The 27,431-nt window shown below is 44.0% G+C and overlaps 1 protein-coding gene and 1 pseudogene across 1 annotated transcript; one reads left to right on the top strand and one right to left on the bottom strand.

Moving 5' to 3' along the window:
* The first annotated feature begins 8,098 nt into the window (after nucleotides 1–8,098).
* LOC137145745 (olfactory receptor 14A16-like) lies at nucleotides 8,099–9,034 on the top strand. Its single transcript, XM_067536679.1, has one exon. It carries the CDS (start codon nucleotides 8,099–8,101, stop codon nucleotides 9,032–9,034), a length of 936 nt encoding a protein of 311 aa, XP_067392780.1.
* Nucleotides 9,035–24,066: 15,032 nt separating this feature from the next.
* On the bottom strand, nucleotides 24,067–25,022 carry LOC137145746 (olfactory receptor 14A16-like; annotated as a pseudogene).
* Between the last annotated feature and the right edge of the window lie 2,409 nt (nucleotides 25,023–27,431).

Here is a 27,431-nt window from a genome sequence, read left to right on the forward strand (position 1 = left end):
TAGATAGATAGATAGATAGTCATTATGTCTTAGGGAATTTTCTTCTTTTATGTGGTATTTCTCTATATTTTGTATTGATAATAAAAAACAAAGACAAACAAATAGTATAATTTCATCCTTTTATATAATTTTATAGTAAATATCCAAAACACTGCAGCTTGTAATAGGGATACTGCAATAATTTTGACCATTGCTATTCAACAGAGAATTCAGCCCTATTTCCTAATACTGTATATTTAGCTTCCCATACCTCCTTTTCACCTTTCCCATATTGATATATACCAAGACCACAGCACTCTCTGGAATCTCTGCTGGGGAGTAAACCTCTGTCAACTACATCTGGTTGAAAGTTTACCAACATAAGAGTTTTCCATCTGAAAATGATGATTAATACAAAAAAGTGAGTGTACCAATTTTGTCATATTTTTGACTGAAAACTATCAAAATGTTTAATATAATATAATATAATATAATATAATATCATATAATAGAAATGGTAAAGTCAAAACAAAGGGCTTTAAACTTAAAAAATGAAACACATTGACCTGATTGTTTTGAAATGTTTTGGTAAGGTCATTTCAATATTTCAAACGGAATTTTTGTTAGTTTCATGGAAAATGTCAAAATTATGAGTTTTTCTTCCAGTTCAGGATGAATGAACGTTTCAAAAAGTCAGAATTTCCTGTGGCATAGATACTAGGATGCCTATGCTACTAGGCAAGTAACCCTCCTTGCCCAGCTGTGTGCATTCTGTCCCACTCCATCCATCCATTGGCTGTTGTTATCTCTCCAAGCATCTTGACTTGCCATGATCATGTGTGTCAATAGGCTCTTAGGAGCAAGAATCACGTCTTTACTCCCTTTGTAAAGCACTGTGCACCCTGCATAGCTCTCCATACACAGCTTAAAGAACAACGTGAGAAAATATCATGATCAATTCTCTAATAAAATGAAGAAAGTCTCTCACCGTGAGGGCGAAGGGCTTTTCTTCAGTGGCTCATCAGGCTGCTATAAGTATGAGCTGCAGAACGTGTCGAGGGACATCACCTCTACGGGTGATCTCACCGGTGTCAGCAAACAACTGCAGCCTCCCCATGGCACAGTTCCTAGCTCTGTTTGCCAGAAGCTGGGAACAGGTGACAGGGGACAGCTCACTTGACAATCACCTCTTCTGTTCATTCCCTCGGAAGCACCTGGCATTGGTCACTGTCAGAAGACAGGACACTGGGCTAGATGGTCCATTTGTCTGACCCAGTATGGCCGTTCTTATGAACATATAGTGTAGACGGGCGCTAGCTGGGTTCCAGCTAGGGCACTAAAAATAGCAGCATGGAGCTTGCAGAAACTCAGAATGAGCTGCAATTTCCACTTACTCACACAGGTATTAGTTACTTCTGCAAGTGCTTATAGCACAGCCAGCGTGGTCACTTGAGTGAGTCATGGTTATTCATGTAGAGAGTGGCAGGGTCTGGCCCACACAGTGCAGGATTAGGCCCATGTCAATGACACTGAATGAACTTGGAGCTGAGTGCGGCTTGTCAAGCCAGCAGGAGCACAAAGCTTATGTTGATTCTCCGCACAAACTACTCCATGGAATAGTGTAATACAGGGTTCTGCACTGGACCAACTTGTCACCTGCAAAGGGCTTCATTCAATAGAATGAAAACGGTGTGATTCGTGCAAGCCTTATGCACCCAAGTGGTCAAGTTCCCATGGATTGATCTGAATCAGAACAAACCCAAATTTCTAAAAAAAATCTAAATTTCCCCCAAACCAGACACAGAATCCTAGAAGATGAGGGTTGGAAGGGATCTCAGGAGGTCATCCAGTCCAAACCCCTGCTCAAAACAGGACCAACCCCAACTAAATCATCCCAGCCAGGACATCCTGGGTTTCAGCCAGCTTTAGCTAAAATTGCATCTGCGCAGAGGCCCAGGAGGGACAGATAAATTCTCCCACAATCCACTGTACAACAATTTACAGAGCAGCACAGCTTAGTGCAGAACCGTGGGATGTGCCCAAGAAATCCAAGTGCTTCACCCCATTATTACAGTGCCAATGTGGACATGGCTAGATGGGCATGACTTAAGTGAGGCTTAGCAGCGTTAACTCTCGCCCCTGGGACAAATTGACCTGGGTTCCATACCTGGGTGCCTGGACCCAACTTAACTGTGCAAAGAAGACCTAACCTGTGTCTCTCTGAGTCTTATTTCCCCATCTGCACAATGTGCATAACACCACTGCCCCGCCCGATAGAGGTGTTGTGAGAATAAATGTTTTAAAGACTGTGAAGTTATCCTCTACTCAAGTAGTTGTGGGACTCTGAAAACTTTTTACTAAACACTGAATTTTTTTACAAAAGTGCTTTCCATCTCCAGGTTTTCATTCAGAATTACGAATTATCCACCAGATTGTAATTATTATCCCCATTTATCAGAAGATCAATTGAAGAATGCTGAGGTGAAGTGACTGAACAAAGTCAGAGGAATAGTTGGGATTGGAACTTGAGATGTTCTGGCCCCTCTAGCCCTTTAATCATCATCATCATCAACATACCTTAGAATCAGGGAAATGTCACAGTTACAACATAAGGAAGTTGAAGAAGTGAGGAAAGAATGTTAGAGATGAAGAAGAACGGTTCTAAGGACAAAACTCGACAAAAAGAATTTGATCCAAGCCAATGTGGGCGATACCAGTAACATGGCACAATGCCTGAGTGATCAAGTGGAATCAAAAGGAGAAGAACAAAAAGGTTATCTAAACAAGAAAGATCTTGGTGATGCACAGTGTATTGAATATCAGTCAAGACATGGATGGGGTGTAAATCCAGCGATGTGATGAAGAAACAGGTCTGCTATCTCTGAAAGAAGCAATAGATAATGAAGAATATAACATCAAAAGACAGGAGGAGTCAGCCAAAGTAAAAGATCATCCCAGCCCAAGAAATCATACAAGAAGGAAAAAGCAAATCGACAAAGAAAGATCTACACAGAAGTCCAGACATGGACAGTGGTGGACAGAGATCGAGCCCATTAGTGGTTGAAGATTAACAGACACATTTGAAATCAAATTCACTGACAGTACGTCTCCCCAGACTGCAGAAAGTCTTCATTTGTAGAGCATGTGTTGAGGAAGTGCAGGAGCCTGGCTGAAGTCACCAAGTGTCTGCGTGGGAGCTTCTGTGGATTGAAACAAGCCATGGGGCGTTGGTGTTGCAACCACTGAATCAAAAGTGCTCTAGAGAATAAAGAGGCAGTGATTTTATGGGCTTTGGCAATTGTCCCAGACCAAGCGGTGGAGGCAAACAGGCTGGACATAGCTGTTGTAGACCAGCAGGTCCCAAACTGTGGTACGCGTTCCACCAGTGGGACACAGGCCACCGCCCAATGGTACACATCCACCGACTGATTAAGACTGCAGAACGTGGGTCCGGCTCCACCAATATCTCTGTGCTTCTGGGGGCACGGCCGCGGAGCCTCCAGTGGCCCAGCCGTTCTTCCTTCCCTCCTACCCCAGACACACAGCAGCTGGTCAGGAGCCACTCCGGCCCCACCCCTAAGCAGCATGGTGGCCATTCCCCAGCCCCTCCACTTCCCTGTGCACCCCTCCCACGTGGGCCCAGCACCCAGGCCAGGAGGCACTCCTGCCCCAAGCAGTGGGGCAGCTACCCCCACCACCCAAGATTTCACCACATATCCACCAACCAAGATATCCACCAACTTCGCTCTCATTAAAGCATCCCAGAAGTCTCAGATGGGGTAAGTTTATAATGCATTTATTAATATTTGCAAGGCAATAGCTTTTTATATACATAGCTATGCTACGGATACAATGTGTTTTAACAACACAAGTTTTAAGGCAGTTTTCATACATAGTCTGTTTATTAAACAATGGTGGTGGTACTACAGGTGGTGGCATTTTATGTTGGTGGTGCACAATGTGGCAGAGTTTGGGAACCGCTGTTGTAGACAAACAAGACCACGTTAATTGATATTTCCAGACGAGCAGACAGAAGCCTGGAAAAGAAAGAAGAAGAGAAGATGGCAAAGTTTGAAGAACTTTGCCACAGAATGCAACGATTATGGAAAACTAGAACAAGGACAAGACCAGTGATTACTGGAGCACTTGTAGAGACCATAACGAGAAGGAATGAGCTGATCAAGACCGGGCACTATGATAATTTTAAGGAAAGTCAAAGCATAATGAGGGTATTTGAGCAACTAAAGTGAGGTGAGTTTAACAAAACTCCTGACAAAGCAAAATCTGTGGAGTCAGTTTGTGGTCAGAATTAATTAATTGGTGACTCACGGGGATACCTTTTAAAATAGTAACTTTCACCTTTGTGTGCTTAAACTTTGTGTATGCTCTGAAGGCTATTTAAAAATAAATAAACGTAAGGAAAGTTCTCTGGCATGTTTTCTAGAGGAGGTCGAACTAGATCACCCCGTAGCCCCTTCTGGCCTTGAATCTATGACACTAAACATAACAAAACTCATTATTATTATTAATAATAATAAACATGCCCATGATTTATTAATTAATACTGAATGAATAATAAATAAATAATGAAATAATGAATTAATAATAAACATTCCCGTTACCCCAATATTTAGGGATAATAATAAAAATGTGTATGATAGTTGCTCCCGAAAGCTGGAATCCACTATGTTAAAAAAGACACAAAGACCTCATAGTGTAAATAGACAAGACAGGCCAACGGTGGGAAGGGAAACGGACGGTGAGTTGAAGGGACTTGTCTAAGATCAGGGGCAGTGCTGGGAAGAGAAGCCAGGAATGCTAACACAGAAAATCCCAGCTCTGCATGTTTTCAGCATGAGCCCACTCTGCCTTTAAATGTGAGCATCTCATAAAATGTTTAGCTGTTATTGATTTTCCTCACCTACTATGTGTGTGGGTTGGGGTGTGGGGGGGTATAGGGACAGATGTGGACACACTGAGTGTTGAAAAATTATGGGTTTAGACATACGGAATCGTTTACCTTGGCAAAAGAGATTGTGTGTGTGATTTGTATTACCCTGGCCCCTGCAGGCCCCATTCTTCTGGATGTGGCACAAACACACAGTGAGAGGGACAGTCTGTGTCACACAGAATTTGTAATCTAAGCAACGGTTCCCAACCTGGGGTGTGGGACTCCCTCAGAAGGGGGGAAGGGGGGCAAAGATCACAGGGGGTCCATGAGGCTTCAGTAATATTGAGGTCATTTAGCCCTCCTAGCTCCGTGCCAGATTCACACAGCAGGTCAGTGGCAGAGTCTCAAATAGATGCCAAGTCTCATGAATACCAGTCCTGTGCCTCCAGCCATTGGATCGGCCTTGTTGCTCTATGCCCTACAGCCGCCTTGTGATTGGGATGATTTGAGTTTCTGGGAACGTTCAGGAAAAACAGTGCAGTAAGACTGGTCTCTGCTCCTGTGCTGTGCAGGGCTCCAGGGAGCGAGTGCCTGAAAGCCCTTAGGCAGAGACGTGGATAAATATCCTTCCAACAGCACCAGAGTTAGCCACACACCACTCGTCTGCAGAGAGCATCAGGTCTTAGTATATTTCCAGCAGGTCAGCCTCAGTGATAGATAGATAGAGGGTGTGTATGGGGATAGATAGATAGATAGTGAGTGTGTATGGGGATAGATAGATAGATAGTGAGTGTGTATGGGGATAGATAGATAGATAGATAGAGCCAAAAGGAGTCTGGGGTTGGAGGATTGGAGTTCGGAGGATTCCACACACACCGGCACAGTAAGTTTGCTGTTGCAATGAAATATGTGTGGGGTTTACAGAGGCACCCTTAAAGGGAAATAAATGTAAATGGACAATATGTATTTTTTTCAGACTTTCTGTCTTGTTTCATTTTGGCCATGGAAAACTGAAGCAACCCAAACCAGGGATGACATTTAGGAAAGATGATAAAATGTTTGTGCCTCAGCTTTCTCCCAAAGAAAGTGGAGGAATTAATCAAAATGACTCACGCATTTTTAAAATGGATTGAAAAGCCTAAGTGAAAATTGTCTGTAACCATTACATGCTTCTGTCTTGGCTTTGATAGTTCACGGGGAATATTACGGGGCCTATGTAGCAGTGGCTCAGGAAAGAGTAAGGGGAAGAGGGAACAATTCCAATATATGAAAAGCGGGACAGAGATACAAACAAATGGAGAATCTCTCTCACGCTCTCTTTCTTTATCTCTCTGTTTAACAGGGCCAAGTGAAAAACAAATATAGAATCTATCTATAGATTGGGGTTGGTCCTGCTTTGAGCAGGGGCTTGGCCTAGATGACCTCCTGCGGTCCCTCCCAACCCTAAACTTCTATGATTCTATGATCCATGTATTGATCTAACTATTTATTGTTACTTCTTTCTCTCTCTGTGTTTATCTTTAGTTTGTTCTTTCTTTCTATTAATGTATTGTTACTTCTATCTATCTCGCTAGCTATTCGCTGGTAACTTCTCTTTCTTTCTGTTAGTTTGATGTATGTTGTGTTAATTTTATTGGCAAAAATTGTCACAGAGAGCCAAAGGTGTTGACGTGTCCTTGTCACTGGACAACACTAAACGATCAAAGATAGTTCTGGGTTTTCAGTAGAGAGTCTGCAGCCTATTCACTTTCTTGGCATATGGAGTAGAAAATTCATGCCAAAGACTGGAAATGTATTGACTAGGATACACAAGGAAAAAGAATCAAACAAGACATAAAGCATATTGAAATTGAAACAGGGTGGTTCTATAAAATATCCTTAATTACAACCCATCTAAGTCCCTTTGTCAGAGAGATTGGGTGACCCTGCACACGAGTGTTCCCGAATGGGTAATCACTATTCCTTCTGCATGAGATTGGAATGTCACATTTCCCAGTCAATGCAACTTGTAATTTACTAGCGGGAGGAGGGAAGGAAAGGATGATGCTAAATCCTGCAGTTCATATTCAAGACAGATCATCATTGCTATTGATGGAAGTAAAATGCAGTACAATGCAAAAGAGACCAGCACAATTATCGTCCCGATTTTGACTGGGTCTTGATCCTACCACAGTTCTACTATTAACGTTCCTCCCACTAATAAGAGTATTTTCCAGTATTGCTACATTTTTCAAAAGCGGTACAGTATGGTGTAGTGGTTAGGATGGGTGGGTAGGAGCAGGGCTTAATTTGTAATGAAAGAGGTGCCGGAGTTCAAGCAATGTTTTTTTTTTTTACTTTCATAACTGACGCAGCAAGCCCCGAGGTGCTGGATCTATGAACAGCCAAGCCTAGAAGTGCCGGGGCTCAGCTCTGGCAAATTAAGCACTAGGTAGGAGAAAGGGATCCTTGGTTCTGTTACCGGCTGTGGGCAGAGAGGGTGATCTAGTGATTAGGGTAGGGTCTGGGCAGTATCAGGACACCTGGGTTCCAAACCTCACTCTGGGAGAGCAGTGGGTGTAATGGATTACAGAAGTGAGAGAGCAGCCAGAACTCCTGAGTTCATTTTTCTGTCTGGGGTAGATTGTGTTGGGTCATGGCTAGAACAACCGACTGGGATTCAGGACTCCTCCTAGTTTGTGTTCCGGATTCTGCAGCTGGGTCATTGTGTAACTATGAGTGAGCTCTTTCACCACCAGAGTAGATGCTACTCCCATTTACAGCAGTGTAAATGCAGAGTAATTCACTGCTTTCAGTGAAATTACCCCAGATTTACCCAGAACCTAGGTCTCTGGTCCGCATTTTCCCCTCTGTGAAATGAGGATAAGTTTCACCTAATTTTATACTTCTTTGGCTGAAAAGGTATACAAGCACCTGCAAAGCAATTGGTCCTGAGTCTGTTTTCCTTCACCTTGATGTAAATCAAGAGGAATCTCATTTGGCCAAATGGGCCTGATTATTCTCCCACTCAGCCCAGTGTAAATCAGGAATAACTCCACTGGAGTCAAAGAGGATGAGTCCTGCACCCCCATTCCCATATTCCTCTAGTCTTCAAAAGCTAAGGATCTGACTCAAGTGAATGAAGGTGGCTTTCACAAAAGGAGTGCTATTTTACTAATCTAATCATGACTGTTGTGATTCTCCTCCTCCTTGCCTCCACAGGAAGCACACGATATCCTGAGAAAGAAAATGTCCAACCAGACCACTGTGACTGAGTTCCTTCTCTTGGGATTCTCTGATGCTATGGACCTGCAGATTTTATACTTCGGATTGTTCCTAGTGATTTACCTGGCAGCCCTGATGGGGAATCTTCTCATCATCATGGCCATAGCCCTCAACTGCCACCTTCACAGCCCCATGTATTTCTTCCTGATGAATCTGTCTGTCCTGGACCTCAGCTCCATCTCTGTCACCCTCCCCAAATCCATGGCTAATTCCATAATCAACTCCAGCTCAATTTCCTATGCTGGATGTGTCACCCAAGTCTTTTTCCTGATTTTCTTGATGGCAGCAGATTTTTCCCTTCTCACCGTTATGGCCTACGATCGCTATGTCGCCATCTGCCAGCCACTGCACTATGAGAGAGTGATGAACGGGAGAGCTTGTGTCCAAATGGCAGCTGGTGCCTGGATCAGTGGGATTCTCTACTCTGCCCTTCACACCGGGAACACATTTGCGCTAACCTTCTGTGGGGGCAACATGGTGGACCAGTTCTTCTGTGAAATCCCCCAGCTGCTCAAGCTCGCCTGCTCCGACTCGTACCGTAGTGAAATTGGAGCTCTCGCCTTTAGTGCGTGCTTAGGCTTAAGCTGCTTTGTTTATATAATTGTGTCTTACATTCAGATCTTCACCACAGTGCTGAGAATCCCCTCAGAGCAGGGCCGGCACAAAGCCTTCTCCACCTGCCTGCCTCACCTCACTGTTGTCTCCTTGTTTGTTTCCACTGGCATTTTTGCGTACCTGAAACCCACCTCCAGCTCCACATCAGGTCTGAATCTTGCCGTGGGTGTTCTCTATTCCACTTTGCCTCCGGTGATGAATCCAATCATCTACGGCATGAGGAACAAGGAGATCAAAGCTGCATTGTGGCGACTGACTGGGTGGAGGTTATTCACCAAGAATTAATTGTCTGTCTTTCTCCAGTGAATACTCCTGGTCCTTGTCAGTTGTTTCCATGACAACACAGTTTATACACAAATGGAGTCGATTCTGCTCCAGGGTGCACTAGTGCAAATCCAAATTAACTCCACTGATTCTAATGCAGTTGGTCTGATTTATACCTGCAGAAGATCAGCTCCAATAGATAATTCACATGGGCTTTTTGCAGAAGGGAAGAATCTGGCTTTCACTCAGTGCCTAAGTAATACCTATAAATCAGGAATGGCATCAAAGGAGTCAGACTGATGCAAACCTTGGTACGTGTGAGAGAAAAATCAGACCTTAATCTTTAGGGCTAGATCCTCAGCAAACCAGCCGAGTTCCATTGACTTTGATAGAGCGTAATCAATTAACACCTATTGACTCCAATGATGTGATCCCAATTTAAACAAGCTGTGGATCTGACATGTATATTCAAATATCCAGGAGCTCAATCAATTTAGCTTAACAAAGAGAAAGGTTAAGGGCTGACTTCAGCACAGCCTAAAAGTATGGCTAATATCTTTGAAAGCTCATGGCAATTGGGGGAGGTCCCTGATAATTGGAAAAAGGCAAACATAGTGCACATCTTCAAGAAAGGGAAGAAAGCGGATCCAGGGAACTACAGATCAGTCAGTCTCGCCTCAATCCCTGGAAAAAAATCATGGAGCAGGTCCTCAAGGAATCCATTTTAAGGCACTTGGAAGAGAGGAAGGTGATCAGGAACAGTCAACATGTATTCACCAAAAGCAAGTCATGTCTGACCAACCTGATTGCCTTCTATGAAGAGGTGACTGGCTCTGTTTATGCGGGGAAAGCGTTATACGTGATATACCTTGACTTTAGCAAAACTTTTGATACAGTCTCCCGCAGTATTCTCATCATCAAGTTAACCAAGTATGGGTTGGATGATTGGACTATAAAATGGATAGAGATCTGGCTAGGTCATTGGGATCAACAGGTAGTGATCAACGGCTCGATATCTAGCTGGCAGCCGGTAACAAGCGGAGTGCCCCAGGGGTCGGCCCTGGGGCTGGTTTTGTTCAACATCTTCATTAATGATCTGAAGGATGGGGTAGATTGCACCCTCAGCAAGTTTACTGATGACACTAAGCTGGGGGAGTGGTAGATACCCTGGAAGGTAGGGATAGGATATAGAGTGACCTAGAAAAATTGGAGGATTAGGCAATAAGAAATCTGATGAGGTTCAACAAGCACAAGTGCAGAGTTCTGCCCTTAGGATGGAAGAATCCCATGCACAGCTACAGACTGGGGACTGATGACCTAGGCAGCAGTTCTGCAGAAAAGGACCTGGGGGTTACCATGGATAAAAAGCTGGATATGAATCAGCAGTGTGCCCTGCTTGCCAAGAAGGCTAATAGCACACTGGGCTGCTCTAGTAGAAGCATTGGTGAGGCCGCATTTGGAGTATTGTGTACAGTTTTGGGCCCCCCACTACAAAAAGGATGTGGACAAGTTGGAGATAGTCCAGCGGAGGGCAACAAAAATAATTAGGGGGCTGGAGCACAAAACTTATGCAAAGAGGCTGAGGAAAACAGGCTTGTTTAGTCTGCAAAAGAGAAGAATGAGGGGGGATTTGATAGCAACCTTTAACTACCTGAAAGGGGGTTCCAGGGAGGATGGAGCTAGGCTGTTCTCAGTGGTGGCAGATGACAGAACAAGGAGCAATGATCTCAAGTTGCAGTGGGGGAGGTCTAGGTTGGATATTACGAAAACATTTTTCCCTAGGAGGGTGGTGAAGCACTGGAATGGGTTACCTAGGGACGTGGTGGAATCTCCATCTTTAGAGGTTTTTAAGCTGAGGCTTGACAAATCCCTGGCTGAGATGATTTAGCTGAGGTTAGTCCTGCCTTGAGCAGGGGGCTGGACTAGATGACCTCCTGAGGTCCCTTCCAACTCTCATAGTCTGTGATTCTATGATAGCATGAGCAGATTAGTTCAAATGCCTGTGAGGCCTGTCCGGAGGTTCAGGGAGGTGATTCCAGTTCAGATAAAGCAGCCGCACAGGGTTACGTACCAAATGTCACCCACTGGTCTCTGTGTGTTATGAATCCCCTCTGCCCCCAGAGCCTGTGAGTATGGCACGCCCCTACCAGGGAGCCTGGCTGTTTAGCTCAAGCTGCAGGGAGACACACTCTTCGCTGTGGAGGTCCCTGGTGCAACCGCAAGGTGTCAGCCAAGATGGTGACCATCATATAAGCTCAAAGGAGGTCCTATTTCTGTATTAATGAGGGGCAGCTGCCGGCCTATCAAGCTGCTGCAGAGCAGGAGTGAGGCCTAAGAGGAGAGCGACTCATTAGTCTATCGAGGGGTAGGTTTCTGCCCACAGAGAATCAGTGAAGTGTGGGGCTAGAAAGGCCCTCGAGATGTCATCTTGTCCAGTCCGCTGCACTCAAGGGAGGACTAAGCATTATCTAGACCACGCCTGACGGGTGTTCGTCTAACCTGCTCTTAAAAATCTCCAGTGATGGAGATTCCACAACCTCCCTGGGCAATTTATTCCAGTGATTAACCACCCTGACAGTTAGGAAGTTTTCTTAATGTCCAACCTAAACCGCCCTTGCTGCAATTTAAGCCCATTGCCTCTTGTCCTGTCCTCAGAGGTAAAGGAGAAAAAAATGTCTCCCTCCTCCTTGCAACAACCTTTTACGTACTTGAAAACTGTTATGTCCCCACTCCGTCTTATCTGGATTGCTTATGTATTTGATTCATTATCTTTCTGATTCTGAAATTAAACTGACAGGTCTGTAATTCCCCAGGTTGTCATTCCTTCTTTCTATAGATTGGCACTATATTTGTCATTTTTCCAGTGCATCTCCCGTCTTCCATGACTCATAGAATCATAGAAGTTTAGGGTTGGAATGGACATCAGGAGGCCATCTAGTCCAGTTGTTTTTTCCAAGACAATTGCTCATTGGCTCAGATATCTCCTCAGTCAGTTCTCTGAATATTCTAGGATGTATTTCATAAGGCCCTGGTGACTTGAAGACATCGCACTTGTCTAAAGAATTTTTAACTTGTTCTCTTCCTATTTTAGCCTCTGATTCTACCTCCTTTTCACTGCATTCACAAAGTTAGATGTGCAACTGCTATGAAACGTTTTGGTGAAATAATCTCAGACGTGCACATTCCGAGTCCCCTGCACACTTGTGACCTAAGATGCACTGCATGGAGGGTGTGGGATTGAAACTGAGATCGGTAGAGCTGGCCAAGTAAGCGCCATCCAAAAATGTGTTTTCTTAGCCAGTTCATGGCAGATGCGTCTAGCTGAGCAAAAATTAATCTGCTGATGGCTTGAAAAAATGTTGCCTGGATCAACTGTCGACCTACCATTCTGCAGAAATTCCTCTGTGCGTTATTCCCATGGAACCTGTCCCAAGCAACGCGCCCTCCAGCATCCTCTCCCAGAAGCAATGGGGGCAGGTACTCACATCATTGTTGGCCCTTGAGGAGCACAGCCTAAACTTGATGCAGTTACCCCTCCACTGAGCCCAATATCTTGTGTTAGACTAAATCACCCTTCCGGAAAGAAATCCAGTCTCAGTCTGAAGACTTCAAGAGATGGAGAATGCACCATCCCTTGTAAAAGCTGCCAAGGTGATATGGCAGTGCAGTCGCCATTAATGGGAATTTTGAAAGCTATTTAGGGGATTAGATACATTTGAAGTTCTAAACCTTATAGTGTTTCTGCCCCATCATATGGATTGTCACTTGGCACAAGCTATTTCACTGCCCTGGTTTGTTCTTTTATCACATCCTAAACGGCAGCTGCTACATGGGGAAGAGAAAACATTTAATCTTTGGTGGATATCAAAGATCATGTGTCGATGGACTCATATCCACATACAAATGTATTGTTGCCCTTCATAAACCCCTGTACTTCATCACCTAGGCCAGATTTTCAAAGCTATTAAGGTGCTGAGTGGGATTTTCAAGAGCTCTGAGATGTCTAAACGTCACTCAAATCAAAGGAGGCCTAGATAGTTTTGAAAATCTTCTAGGCCCCTTCACTCTTTCTGGTGTTTCTGCTTTCAGTAAATAAAGCTCTCCTACTATTTGTCGGAAAACAATGTCTCTCGTTGACTTCATTTTGGGGATGTTTTTCAACCAAAAACATTTCTCACCAAAAAAGGCGATTTAATTAAAATGGGCATAAATGGCCATTTTGTTAAAAATCACATTTTCCCACCCAATTTTCTGATCAGGAGCATGAAATCACAAGTTTCATTTTAACAAGTCCCTTTATCTCATTTCTGTCAAAAATGTTGAAATGTTTGACATCCCCCATTCAAAAATTCTGAGAATTATTTTTTTTTTTTTTTGCAAGAATTTGAGAGATACTTGCCTCACTCCACACAAACGTGTGGGGGAAGGAGATCTCCTTTATAATCCGTAGCTTAGTAGTTAGAGCACTCACCTAGGAGGTGGGACATGGCCATTCAATTCTCTTCTCTGCCTTACGAAAAAGGACTGCAGGCTGTTAGCTGAGTGGTCAGAGAATCATAGAAGATTAGGGATGGAAAGGACCTCAGGAGGTCATCTAGCCCAAACTTCTGCTCAAAGCAGGACCAACCCCAATTAAATTATCCCAGCCAGGGCTTTATCAAGCTGGGCCTTACAAATCTCTAAGGATGGAGATTCCACCACCTCCCTATGTAACCCATTCCAGTGTTTCACCACCCACCTAGAGAAAAACTTTTCCTAATATCCAGCCTAGACCTCCTCCACTGCAACTTGAGACCATTGCTCCTTGTTCTGTCATCTACCACCACTGAGAACAGCCTAGCTCCATCCTCTTTGGAGCCCACCTTCAGGTAGTTGAAGGCTGCTATCAAATCCCCCCTCACTCTGCTCTTCTGCAGACTAAACAAGCCTAGTTCCCTCAGCCTCTCCTCATAAGTCATGTGCTCCAGCCAACTAATCAATTTCATTTCCCTCTGATGGAATCTCTCCAATTTGTCCACATCCTTTCTGTTGTGGGAGGGGGGCTCAAAACTGGACAAAATAGTCCAAATGTGGCCTCACCAGTGCCGAATAGAGGGGAATAAACGCTTCCCTCGATCTGCTCGCAATGCTTCTACTAATGCAGCTCAATATGCTGTTAGCTTTCTTGGCCACAAGGGCACACTGTTGTCTCATATCCAGGTTCTTGTCCACTGTAACCCCCAAATTCCTTCTTCTGTGTGTTAAGGAGGGGACATGGCTGACCTAGGAGAGGACTTAAAAGGCAGATGCTCAGCATCCAAGGGGAGTTAGCCAAAAAAGGAATATGAGAGGGACATTTTAGGAGGCGAGAGAGAATGAAATCAGAATGGTTCAGAAAGGCTACATTGTTAATGTCAATATTGCTCGTTGCACCTCCACTTGCACCTTTGTCCAGACAGAGAACTTGCCCATGGATGCCTCTGCTGATGTCCTGGTGTGAATTTGCAGAGACTGTCTCCTGCATTCCCTGTCACAGAAAGCCAGGCTAGGGGATAGAAATGGGAGGTAGACGTGTTGAAAGTCTCTGGGTAAGAATAAAAGGGTTAAAAGAGAAGGGTGATGTCATGGTAGATATTGTCAGACATCTGTTGGGAAAATAATACAACCGGGCACAGACAGCCCAACAAGTTCTTGGAATGCATTGGAGACAACTGAAATGGTAGAGTTCATGATTCTAAGGCATGGTAGGCAGAAAAACAGCAGAAAAAAGACAATGGACTTCAAGGAGGGAGACTTTAGCAATCTCAGAGAATTGGTAGATAAGATCCCATGGGAAGCAAATCTGAGGGAAAAAAGAGTTCAGTAAAGTTGGTGTTTTTTTAAAGAGACATTATTAAGGGCACAAAAGCAAACTATCCCCATTCATAGGAAAGATAGGAAGTAGGGTAAAAGGCCACCCTGGCTTCACCATGTGATCTTCAATGATCTGAAACTCAAAAAAGAGTCGTATCAAAAGTGGAAACTAAGTCATATTACAAAGGATGAACATAAAAAAATAACACAAGCATGGAGGGACAACATTCAAAAGGCCAAGGCACAAAATGAGATCAAAATAGCTAGGGACAACAAGAAAGCATTTTACAAATACATGAGAAGCAAGAGGAAGAGCAAGGACGGGGCAGGCCTATTACTCAGTGAGGAGGGAAAGACAATAACAGAAAAGCAGCCGTGGCCAAACTGTGAAATGCCTTTTTTCTTTCAGTTTTCACCAAAAATGTAGCAGTGATTGGATAACTGACATAGAGAACATCAGTGTAAATGTGGTAGGATATGAGGCTAATATAAGAAGAGAAGAAGTCACTCAGACAAGTTAGATGTCTTCAGTTTGGCAGGGCCTGATGAAATCCAGCCTACAATACTTAAGGAGCTGGCTGACGAGATCTCTGAGCCATTAGCAGTTATCTTTGAGAACTCATGGAGGATGGGAAAGATACCAGAGGACTGGCAAAGGGCAGATATAGTGCCTAGCTATAAAAATGGGAAGAAGGATAAGCCAGGGAATTTAATCTATGACAATTTAGACCAACAGAAGACCTGCCCCTTCATTTTAAAGAAACTTGTTTGTAATGCATCAATTATCCAACCAGGAAAAAGAAACTGAGCGTGATAAAATGTGATCAGTCAAAACAGCTCTGTTTTTATCTGTCACATATTTAGAGTAACAGCCAGAGTTCTGTGACACCTTAAAGACTAACACATTTATTTGGGCATAAGCTTTTGTGGTCAGAAACCCACTTCATCGGATTTAGAATATACACCCATACAGAAATATGTATAATAATAATAATAATAGTAATAATAATAATTAACCCATTTCTGCAGTCCAGGGCACCTATAGACACCTTTGTGTAGATGAGTGGCCATTGGCCAAATTCAGGTCCCTTTGATGTTCATTTTTAAATCCCAGCCATTATGGTTACAGGACTAGCTGTCCCTCTGCCCCTTCTCTGGTCTCAGCGCAACCCTCAGGTCTTGGCCTGCCACTCTCTTAGGGTCAAATCATGCAATTTGCCATCTCTCAAACTGGGTGTCGGGCCATACCAACTGTGATTTCCCAGCAGTTCTGGCTGGGTTGGATTCCTTCAGGAGCTGTGACCTGGGATGAGTTGTGTGACCAGGCAGCCTTCTCCAGACAAAGCATTGTTTATTTACCACAGACAGAACGAACAAAAACAAACCAAAAAAGAGAAAATGCTACATAGCAACTCTATGTCCATCACCCCAAAAATGTCAAAGGGATCAAAACTTTGGCCTCATTACCCTGGTTCAGATTATCGTTAGGAAACATGGCAAGACTTTTCTTCACAAGAATGATGCAAGATTTGTATGTATGTATTTATAGTAGACCTTCACAGTTACGAATGCAACTCTGAAATGTTCGTAACTCTGAGCAAAACGTTGTGGTTGCTCTGTCAAAAGTTTAGAACTGAACGTTGACTTAATACAGCTTTGAAACTTTACTACGTAAAAAAAAATGCTGCCTTTCACTGTCTTCATTTAAATTAAATAAACACAGAAACAGTGTCCTTACCTCATCAAATCTTTTTTTTTAACTTTCCCTTTACTTTTTTAGTAGTTTACATTTAACACAGTTCTGTGCTATATTTGCTTTTTTTTTTTTTTTGGTCTCTGCTGCTACTATGCCTGATTGTAGACTTCCAGTTCCAAATTAGGTGTTTGGTTGACCAGTCAGTTCATAATTCTGGTGTTCATAACTCTGAGTTTCTACTGTATTTAATTATTATTTTTTATGTATATGCATTTATTAAAAATATGCCTATCTAAGGCTCCAGATGCCCTGACTCAGCATTGATAACACAGTCAAGTCCCAGTTTTAGTAAAATAATCACCTGGATGAGTTCTCAGGATCCTGACACTGACAGAAACTCTTTTCCACCCTTTCTTCTTCGTGGAAAGCAAATCTTCATCTCTTCTCAGAGAACCCTGTCAAAGAGATGGTGACATTGACAACCCAAATAGATGACAAAAGAAAAAAAAAAAAGACACTGCCATTTAATCAAATCAAAAAATATGCCACCCACGCAAAACCACAACAAATTTAGTAAAATGAAACAAATCAATCAACCAATCGATAAACAAAATATTTCAAAAGAAGAGACAGTCAAGCAAACAAACAAAATCTGCCATACCCCAAGTAGATTTTTTACCCTGAAATAGGAGAAGAAGCAGACACTCTGAATCCACTAGGGACTTGGCTGTAGGTATTGATTTTATGTGCAAGGCTCTCTGATAGCATGGTGATGGTATCAGCTTCAATCTGTAAGACAGCTAGATAAAAGTGTCAGTAGATAGGTCCTGTCCTCATTTACACAGGCGTGAGCCTACAGTGACACCGCTGAGTTTGTTGGAAGTAGTCTGGATTTTTACTACTGCATAAGCAGATTGCACGCTATGTTCTCATGAAGACAATTTTGTCATCGGTTGATTATATTTCTAAGAAACTTAGAATGAAATCTCGGTCAAGGGAGCAAGACGGACACTTCATTCTTGGTGAATAACCTCCTCCGAGTCACTTTCCGCAGGGCAGCTTTGATCTTTTTGTTCCTCATGCTATAGATGATGGGCTTTCCCAATGGAAACACCACGGAATAGAGACCAGATCCAGACCTGATGTTGAGCTGGGGGTGGGTTTCAGGTAAGCAAAGGCACCAGTGCAAAAAAACCCAAGGAGACCACAGTGAGGTGAGGAAGGCGGCCGGGATGGCGTCCTACTGACCTCAGAATCTAGCACGGCAACAGACAGGAGCAGGGCCCAAGCACAATTTTTTTGGGCCCAGTACAAACTTGTAACACGGGCTCCCTCCCGTGTTACAAATCTCCAAGCCTTGCAAATCTCACAAGATCTGGACACTAGATACAGAGATACAGGAAATAAGTTTCTATAAATATCCTCAGGCATGATCTACAATTTAGCCTCAATTTTTTCCTCATGGTAATGGCGATTGCAGCCTGGGCCGGGCCCCCCAGGGCCTCCGGGCCCCTGTCAAGTTTATCCTTTCCACACCCCCTCCCCCCAATGGGAGCCCATGGATGGGAACCCTGAGGAGGTTTTGCTGCATGAACAGCTTCAGCACAACCTGGGGCTGTACGACTTTACCCACCATCAACTTTCCAGTATGGAACGGGTTGGCAATGGACCAGTAGCAGTCTGAGGGGGAAGGCCAGCTTCCAGATGGTTATAGCCACCCGCTTCTGGACCGTCATGGACACCCTCATGTGTGAGTCTTTACACTGGAGGGTTGGGGCAAGCAAAAGTTCTGGAGCCACTGCTGGTCATCCCAGGTCTGCTTGATCAGGTGTTCACACCAGTCTGTGCTTGTGGCCCTGCTCCTAAAGCACCAGTTTGCCTAGGGGGTATCGGTGTCTATACTGTGTGTCCTCCTGCTCTATCGTGAGCTCTGTCAAGGGCCTTCAGTGGGTCACAAAATGCTCACAGAAGCTCTGCCCATTTCCTGACATGGGAGTGAAAGCCCAAGTGAGGGAAGTTCTTCAAATGGCGACTCCTCCATGTGGCTGGCTTTAGTTACTTAGACCAACATGGTGGCCCGGGAGGGTGCCGGCTGCTCAAATTTCCTCTGGCAGGGGTGCATGGTCAAGTTTTCCCACACTGCACCATGAAGATAGGGCTAGAGCAGCCGTATTTTGAGAGGGAGTTAGGAAGTCTGGGATATGGCTGGTTGGATTGAGGCCTATGTACTGCAGGGTGGATGCTGGAGCCCTGGATTGAGGCCCGGGTTCAAAAATTTGCAGAGGAGGGTCAGCAGTGAGTGTAGACACTCAGTTCCTGGGTTCACATACCCAAGGTTTGCTGACTCGAGTTCCACTGAACATGGGCTTACGTTGCAGTGTTATTGAGAAACCCAGAGTGTCTCCCATGTAGTCCTATGTTAAACACCCACTGATTAACTAACATTAAGACTGCAGGAACTGCAAATTGGAAGGTTTTCCAGATAGGATGAGGAAAGGGAGGAGAGAAGCAAAAGAAAGGCAAAGAGAACCATGAAGGAGGAAAAAGGGGGAGTGAGGATCCAACATACTTTCAAGGTCACTGTGTCTGGGTAGAGTCTTGTCATAGTTCTCCCTCTGGGGCTCTAGGACACAGGCTCAGACTTCTTGAATGATGCCCTTCCTTTGGCCATGGGAGGCCACAGTCCTTCTATCCTTGACCATTCAACCAGTGTGTTTGAGACTCACGGCTGCTTACCCACGCTCCTCCAGATCTCCACCTAGGTTGTGGTCATCTGGGATTCTACTCTAATTCCTTCATGGAGAATGTGCCAGAGAAGCAAGGAGGAGAGGGATCTCTTAACCACAGAATTTTATAAGATGAAAATCCTGAAAATCATAGTGTGCTGTACACAATCTACATGGGGAACATCGCTGGGATACTGTGTCCAGGTCTGGTGCCCAGGATGTTTATAAACTGGAGAATGTTCAGAGAAGAGCCATTTGAATGATTAAAGGACTAGAAAACGTACCTTATAGTGATAGACTCAAGGGATTCAATTGATTTAGCTTAACAAAGAGAAAGTTTAGTTTGCAAGTATCTATATGGGGAACAAATATTTGAGAAAGGGCTCTTCAATCCAGCAGAGAAATGTTTAAGATGATCCAAAGGCTAGAAGTCGAAGGTAGACAAATTCAAGTTGAAATAAGGCGGTCGTTTTTAATGGTGAGCGTAATTAACTAGTAGAACACTTTACCAAAGGTCATAGTGGATTATCCATCACTGACAATTTTTAAATCAAGATTGGATGTTCCAAAAAGATCCGCTCTAGGATTTATTTTGGGGAATTTCTCTGGCCTGTCTTATATAGGAGTCAGACTAGATGATCAGAATGGTCCTTCTGGCTTTGAAATCGATGAAAACCTTAGCCTTAGTGATGTAATCAGCACCGAGGACATGGGCAGTGACACTACATGCTCTCTCCATGCCGACCCTCGTCTCTATTCCACTCTTCAGTGTGGTGTGTAAAGTAACGGACACACCCAGGTCCCCAAATCCTAATGCTTGAATGAGGCCAGAAAGAACAGCCGAACAGTTCCTCTCTCTACCAAAGGGTGGTACTACGGGTGCTGTAGTACCCTTGGTGAGTCAAATCCCATCCTGGTGTCAAAGGGCAGAACCCTACTGTAGACCTCTCCCCTTTTCATTCACCGTCAGAGCATTGCGCATTCATTGACCAAAACATTCTCCTTCCTCCATTAACAGAAGAAGAGAGACTCAAGACCTGGATGGTTTTAATGAGGCCTAACTTCTAGACGTGTGAGTTGTGCAGGCAGGAGTTTGGGCTGATAGGTGATGAATGGACATTGGTATTTACTGAAATATATAGCAGAGCATTACAAGATACAACATTTGTGAGCTGCACCTTTATTTACGCCTACCAGAAGATTGAGTGAACTTTCTATGATGAGGTGACTGGCTCTGTGGATGTAGGGAAGGCGGTGGACGTGATATACCTTGACTTTAGCAAAGCTTTTGATACGGTCTCTCACGGTATTCTTATCGGCAAGTTAAAGAAGTATGGGTTGGATGAATGGACTATAAAATGGATAGAGAACTGGCTAGGGCATAGGGCTCAATGTGTAGTGATCAATGGCTCCATGTCTAGCTGCAACCGGTCACAAGCGGAGTTCCCCAGGGGTCAGTCCTGGGGCCGGTTTTGTTCAACACATTAATGATCTGCACCCTCAGCAAGTTTGCGGACGAACTAAGCTGGGGGAAGTGGTAGATACCCTGCAAGGTAGAAGAGTGACCTAAACAAACTGGAGGATTGGGCCAAAATAAATCTAATGAGGTTCAACAAAGAAAAGTGCAGAGTCCTCCACTTAGGAAGGAAGAATCCCATGCACAGCTATAGACTGGGGACCGACGAACTGGGCAGCAGCTCTGCAGAAAGGGACCTGGGGGTAATGGTGGATAAAAAGCTGGATATGAGTCAGCAGTGTGCCCTGGTTGTCAAGAAGGCTAATGGTAGGAGGTGCATTGCCAGCAGGTCAGGAAGTGATTATTCCCCTCTATTCGGCATTGGTGAGGCCGCTGTGGACAATGGAGAGAGTACAGCGGAGGGCAACAAAAATGATGGACATTGAACTGGGCTTGTTTAGTCTGCAAAAGAGAAGAGTGAGGGGGGATTTGATAGCGGCCTTTAATACCTGAAAGGGGGTTCCAGGGAGGATGGGGCATGGCAGAGGACAGAACAAGGACAACGATCTCAAGTTGCAGTTGGGGAGAGTCTAGGTTGGACATTAGGAAAAAGTTTTTTTTACTAGGAGGGTGGTGAAGCACTGGAATAGGTTACCTAGGGAGGTGGTGGAATCTCCATCCTTAGAGGTTTTTAAGCTGAGGCTTGACAAAGCCCTGGTTGGGATGATATAGCTGAGGTTAGTCCTGCTTTGAGCAGAGATGACCTCCTGAGGTCCCTTCCAACTCTAATATTCTATGATTCTATGATTCTACACTCTGGCGTTTGAAGCACTGAATGAATACAGGAAAAACATCTTTCTGTGAATAGTCATTTTACATTGACTTACATTTAAATCAGCAGAATGGATGACCCCTTTGTATGTACATTCCCTGAATACTCCAGCAAAGCAGACATTAACGTTCATGGAAAAGTGAACTTGATGCAACTGGGATAGGATTTTCAAAGAAACACGAGGGACGTGCAGAACTCCTCTGAAAATGAAGAGGAGATGCATTCTAGTTACCACAGGCCCAGCTGAATAGCTCATTCATACACCCTAAACCAAAGCAGCATTTTAGCATGTTAATTTAAGCCTTCCATGGGACTACTCACGTGATTAAAGTTCGGAACTTGTTTGAGGGCTTTCCCAGATCAGTGCCTTAGTGCAGAATATTCAAAGGGGTTGAGTTTTAAATTCATAATCGCTGGGTTTGGACAAGAAGCACTGATGATTTAGACCAAGTGAGGAGCTGCCCCCTCATTTTTAAGAAACTCATTTATAATGCATCAGTGTATCCAACCAGGAAAGGGAAACAGAGCATGTTAAAATGTAACCACTCACAACAGCTTTGCTTTTATGTAGCACATATTTAGAATATACTCCCATGCCCAAACATGGTATAATAATATCAATAATTAATCATTAATATAATAACGACAACCAACGTCTGTGATCCAGAGCACCTTTAGACACATTCAGAACCTTGTGCAGATAGGTGGCCATTGGTCAAATCCAGCTGTCTTTGATGTGAATGTGTAAATCCCAACTGTTATAATTACAGGGCTTGCTGAATCTCTCTCCCCTTCCCAGTATCTCTGAGTGCACGCTTCACTTCTTGGCCTTGTGCCTGCCCTTTGCTTAAGGTCGAATCATGCGATTCTCCCCCTCTCAAAATGAGTCCTGGGTCACAGCCCTCTGTGCATCAGCTGTGGTTTCCCAACAGGTCTAACTGGGTTTGCTGCCTGCAGTTCTTCCCTCTGGAGCTGTGACTGGTTCTGAGTTGTGTGACCAGACAGCCTTCTCCCCCATTTGCCGCAGAAGGAACAACAAAACAAAACAAAAACAAAAACAAGCAAACAAAAAACCAAAAAAACCCAACCAAAAAAGAGAAAATACTGCATAGCGACTCCATGTCCATCACACCAAACATCTCAATGGGATCAAAAATTTGACCTCGTCATCAAAGGACAGGTTATCAGCAGGAAGCAGGGCAACACAATTCTCTTCACAAATCTCTTTACATCATACCAAGAGTGTCACAACATTTTAATTTATATATTTAGATAAATATATTTTAAAATATGCCTCTTCAAGGCTCCAGATCCCCTAACAAATCATTAATGACATGATCAGATCCCAGCTGCATTAAAATAATCACCTACACAGGAATGCAGCCACCATGACACTCACAGAAACTCTTTTCTGCTCTTTCATCCTTGTGGAAAGCAAAACTTCCGCACTCTCTGGCCAAAGAAAGAAAGAAAGACACTGCCATCTAATCAAACATACCCCAACCTCCCCAAAGTTAAACAAATCTAGAAAAAGGAAACAAATCAATAAACAAGACAAAACATAGGAAGATGAAAGCAAGCAAACTAAAAAGCCTCTCATATCCCACACGTAGGCCTTTTATCCTGAAGTAGGAGAAGAGACAGATACTCCATGAAGTCCACTAAGGACTCCACTTTAGCTACTGATTTTACGTGCTAGGCTCTCTGGTAGCATGACAATGACTGCATACATATCTAAGATAGACAGATAGAACAGAACCTCTCTCTCCACACACACATCTGATTTACACTGGTATAACCCGGTAGTAAGGCCACTCAATTTAGAGGAGGCAGTCTCGATTTTTACTATTGTATAAACAAGTTTGAACACTATGTTCTTATGAAGACAATTCTGTCTTCGGTCTCTGTCCAAACTATGTGCTCTTCTGCACCTGTCGGCTTTCTCCCAGCTCTTAGTTAACACAGAGGACATCTTGGCCGAAAGATTCTGGTCACTCTATAGTAACGTAAGCACTGGTGTCAGTTACTTGTTGGGAGTAATTTCGTTCTAACCTTGGTGTAAATGGAAAAGTACCATTACATGCACTGAGCTGGAACTGCATGTACCATCCAGGGCAAATCTAGTCACATCCAGTCTAAAAAGAATCGAGAATTTACTTGCTGCTGCGACTTATATTTTTTTGAGCACCAGCTTTGTGCATTGCTCTTCACAACACAGAAAACCTCAATGCTATTAGATAGACAGGTGCATAGATAGGACTGAACTATCTCCTTGTGTCCTAATGACAGAGTTCTGATTGTGATTTATTGTAGGTAGATAGATATTTAACTTACATTGGTGTAACTCTATATTAACTCCATTGAATGCAGTGGTGTTTCTCTAGATATATGACAGGATAAATCCCCCAGTGTTCATAAACAGATTTCATGTTATGATCTCATGCGGAAAATAATATCATCAGGTTTAATATTTTGCTCTAATATATAAAGAAACATAGAATGAGACCAGGGTCAAGGGAGAAAGGCAGACATTTTATTCTTGGTGAATAGTCTCAGTCCAGTCATTTTCCACAAGGCAGCTTTGATCTCTTTGTTCCTCATGCTGTAGATGATGGGATTCATCATCGGAGGGACCACAGAATAGAGAACAGCCACTAAGAGATCCAGCCTTGACGGAGAGCTGGAGGTGGGCTTCAGGTAGGCAAAGGTGCCAGTGGAAAGAAACATGGAGATGACAATGAGGTGAGGGAGGCAAGTGGAGAAGGCTTTATGCCAGCTCTGCTCAGAGGGGATTCTCAGCACTGTGGTGAAGATCTGAACATACGACACAATGATAAAAACAAAGCAGCCTAGGGCTAAACATATACCAAATACAAGAAACCAACTTCACCAAGGTACGTGTCAGGGCAGGCCAGTTTGAGCAGCTGGGGGATTTCACAGAAGAACTGGTCCACCGTGTTGCCCCCACAGAAGGTCAATGAGAACGTATTCCCGGTATTCATTGCAGAATTGATAATCCCACTGATCCAGGAACCGGATGCCATTTGGACACAAGCTCTCCTGTTCATTTTAGTCTCATAGTGCAGTGGTTGGCAGATGGCGACATAGCGGTCGTACGCCATGACGGTCAGTAAGGCGATATCTGCTGAAGCGAAGAAGAAAAGGAGAAAGACTTGGGCGATGCATCCAGAGTAAGAAATGGACCTGGTGTTGTTTAGGGAGTTAGCCATGGATTTGGGGACAGGGATAGAGATGGAGCCGAGGTCTAAGATGGACAGATTCATCAGGAAGAAGTACATGGGGGTGTGAAGGTGGCGGTTGAGGGCTATGGCTGTGATGATGAGAAGATTTCCTATCAGGGTTGCCATGTAAATCACTAGGAAAAACACAAAGTGTAAAATCTGCAGCTCCTGAACATCAGAGAATCCCAAGAGAAGGAACTCAGTCACAGCTGTTCGGTTCTGCATTATTCTGCTCGGTGTATTGTCTCCTACCTGTGGAGGGAAGAAGAAGGGCAAAAGTCAGGACTGGAACGACAGAGGGAATAGCCGTGATAGTCTCTGTGAACATCAAGGTAGCAGAACAATTCTCACTTCCACGGACTCAGAGTAGAAAGGACTCTTCGCTTCTGATGATCAGAGCGTTACTCTGGTGCATTGTCACACTAGGGAAAACTCTCCTGGACCTCAGGGGTATGAACCTGGGGCCACTAGCCTGTTGGCAAGGAAACACAACCACAGCTCCAAGTGTATCTGTGGCCTGAAATACCAGAAACCCCACCACTGTCTGATCGCCCCTTCCCAAGGATAAGACATTGCCTCACCCAGCATCCTAAGTGGCAGCTTGTCTGTCATGAGTCCACACCCAGCTCTGAGCATAGACAGGCTGCTACGTGCTTATAGACTGATTTATGGCACCAAATCCCAGCTGCGGTGGCATCTGCGTGCAGTGATGGACAGGGAGCATCCCTCCGCTACTGCTGGCATTTACCCCTGTGACTTTATGTCCGTGCTTTGCAGGTCAGCGGCAGGAGAGTGACCTGCTGCGTGACCTTGGGCCAGTCACTTCCCCTCGCTGGGCCTCATCTACTTGCACTGGAAACTCTGGAGGGTGATGAGCTGTGTCTTACCCTGTGTGTGCTTTGTGCACCGTTTTACAGCCCTTGTGCTCAGCTGACGGCATTGGACTTAGTGGTACATCAGGAGATCTGGATTCTAGTCCTATTGACCTCCCACATGTCCATGAGTATGGTCAGGAGAGAGAAGTCTGGGTGCTTGGTTCAACTACGACCCTGGTTTTAAAGGTGCTGTTCTGCATGAAACATATTAATGCTGAAACACAGACAAAAAGCCAGATGCAATAGAATGAATGGGTTTGAAATTACGATTCAGAGATTCCAAGCTCAGAAGGGACCATGGTGATCATCTCAGCTGACCTCTGGTATAACAGACTGTAGAACTTCCTGAAATAAATCTTCTTTGAACTAGAGCATATCTTTAGAGGATATGAACCTATTCGTCAAAGTTAATTGTCTCCACGCCGGTTTATACTTTAAGGCTGGTTGGAAATTTTTGGTTGATTTTGTGTGTGTATGTGTTTTGGAAGAAGACCCCATAAAAATCGGTCAGTTGTTCTTGAACATGTCTGATGTTTTGTAGGAAAACCAAAAACCCAATTTTGGGTTTGGAGCTAAAGAAATTGAAGTTTTCACCAGAAGCATTTTGCATCTTAACACTGAAAATAAAAGTTTTGGGATTTCTATGAAAAGATCAAATTCACATCAGGGAGTTTCTGTTTTTTTTTTTTTTTTTTTTTTTAACCAGCTCCAGACATTTGAGCAAATTGATAAGAAAACCCTTAAAACATTTCAGTTTTACTTATTCTTTATGTTATTCTATTCCCCCGTCTGTCAACCACCAACCATATTTAGCTGAAATAGCAAACTTGCAGTTCTGGTCTTTGTGGAGTTTTTCCAGAGATGCAATGCAGTCAGTCATCCAGCACCAATATTCTTTGGTCATTGTCCATCAATCTAGCAATGTCTAGGTGCCAAAATCTCAGCTATGTATTCCTTTCACTGTGACACGGACCTGACAGAACTAGACTTAAACCTGTGCTCTCTGCAACTGAGCTGTGTGGAGCTGGCTTTGAGCACCATTGACATCAAAGGACCGACAGTGTGGGAAGGAGAATTATCTGTGTCTATTTCCTAAGGTCTTGTGGGACTCATTCCCTGGGGCCTGGCACAGCTCAGAAGCAGAGGCCCAGAGGCAAAAATTCATAGAGTCATTAATATTAAAGCCAACAGGGAACACTGTGATCCTCCAGTTTGACCACCTGCAGAGCACAGAAGCCCTAGAATCTCTCACGGGGTTTTCTGATTCCAGCCTAGCTCCTAGGTTATCTGTGGTCCAGGGTTGTAAAGGGATTTAGAAACCTAAAAAAGGAGACAGGTGCCTAGTGTGATTTATCAGCCCTCCTAAGTGAATCAGTTAGCTAAGGTCCATGGTCATTCAATGGGAGTTGGGCACCAAATCTGCTTAGATGCCATTGGGAATTATAAGAGCACCTTTCTCCCTCTTTAGGTGCCTAAAGCCCTTGGTATTCCTGGCTCTGTGCCCATGTTGTTAATTTCCAAGGCCTTTACTTCTCTTGAATTTCAGCAAAATGAAGGCTGGGATTTGCAAAGGAGTCTATGGGAGCAAAGCACGAACATATACGGGGTAACCAGGCAGCAAAAGCTGGAGGGAGGAGATCAAGACACCGAGAGCTCTTAAGATGGAAACCTGGCTGTGGAAATAAATTACCTCAATTCTCTGTGCCTCATTATTGCCACCTAGAACTTGGGGAATAATATCTGAGATGGGATGTATAAT

Source organism: Emydura macquarii, unplaced genomic scaffold (genome assembly GCF_026122565.2).
Source record: "Emydura macquarii macquarii isolate MOO-44397 ecotype Brisbane River unplaced genomic scaffold, CSIRO-AGI_Emac_v2 contig_3612, whole genome shotgun sequence".
Lineage (NCBI taxonomy): Eukaryota > Metazoa > Chordata > Testudines > Chelidae > Emydura > Emydura macquarii.

Bases quoted from the DNA above. Each gene is read 5' to 3' on its own strand.
- LOC137145745 (XM_067536679.1), top strand. From the start codon at position 8,099: ATGTCCAACCAGACCACTGTGACTGAGTTCCTTCTCTTGGGATTCTCT.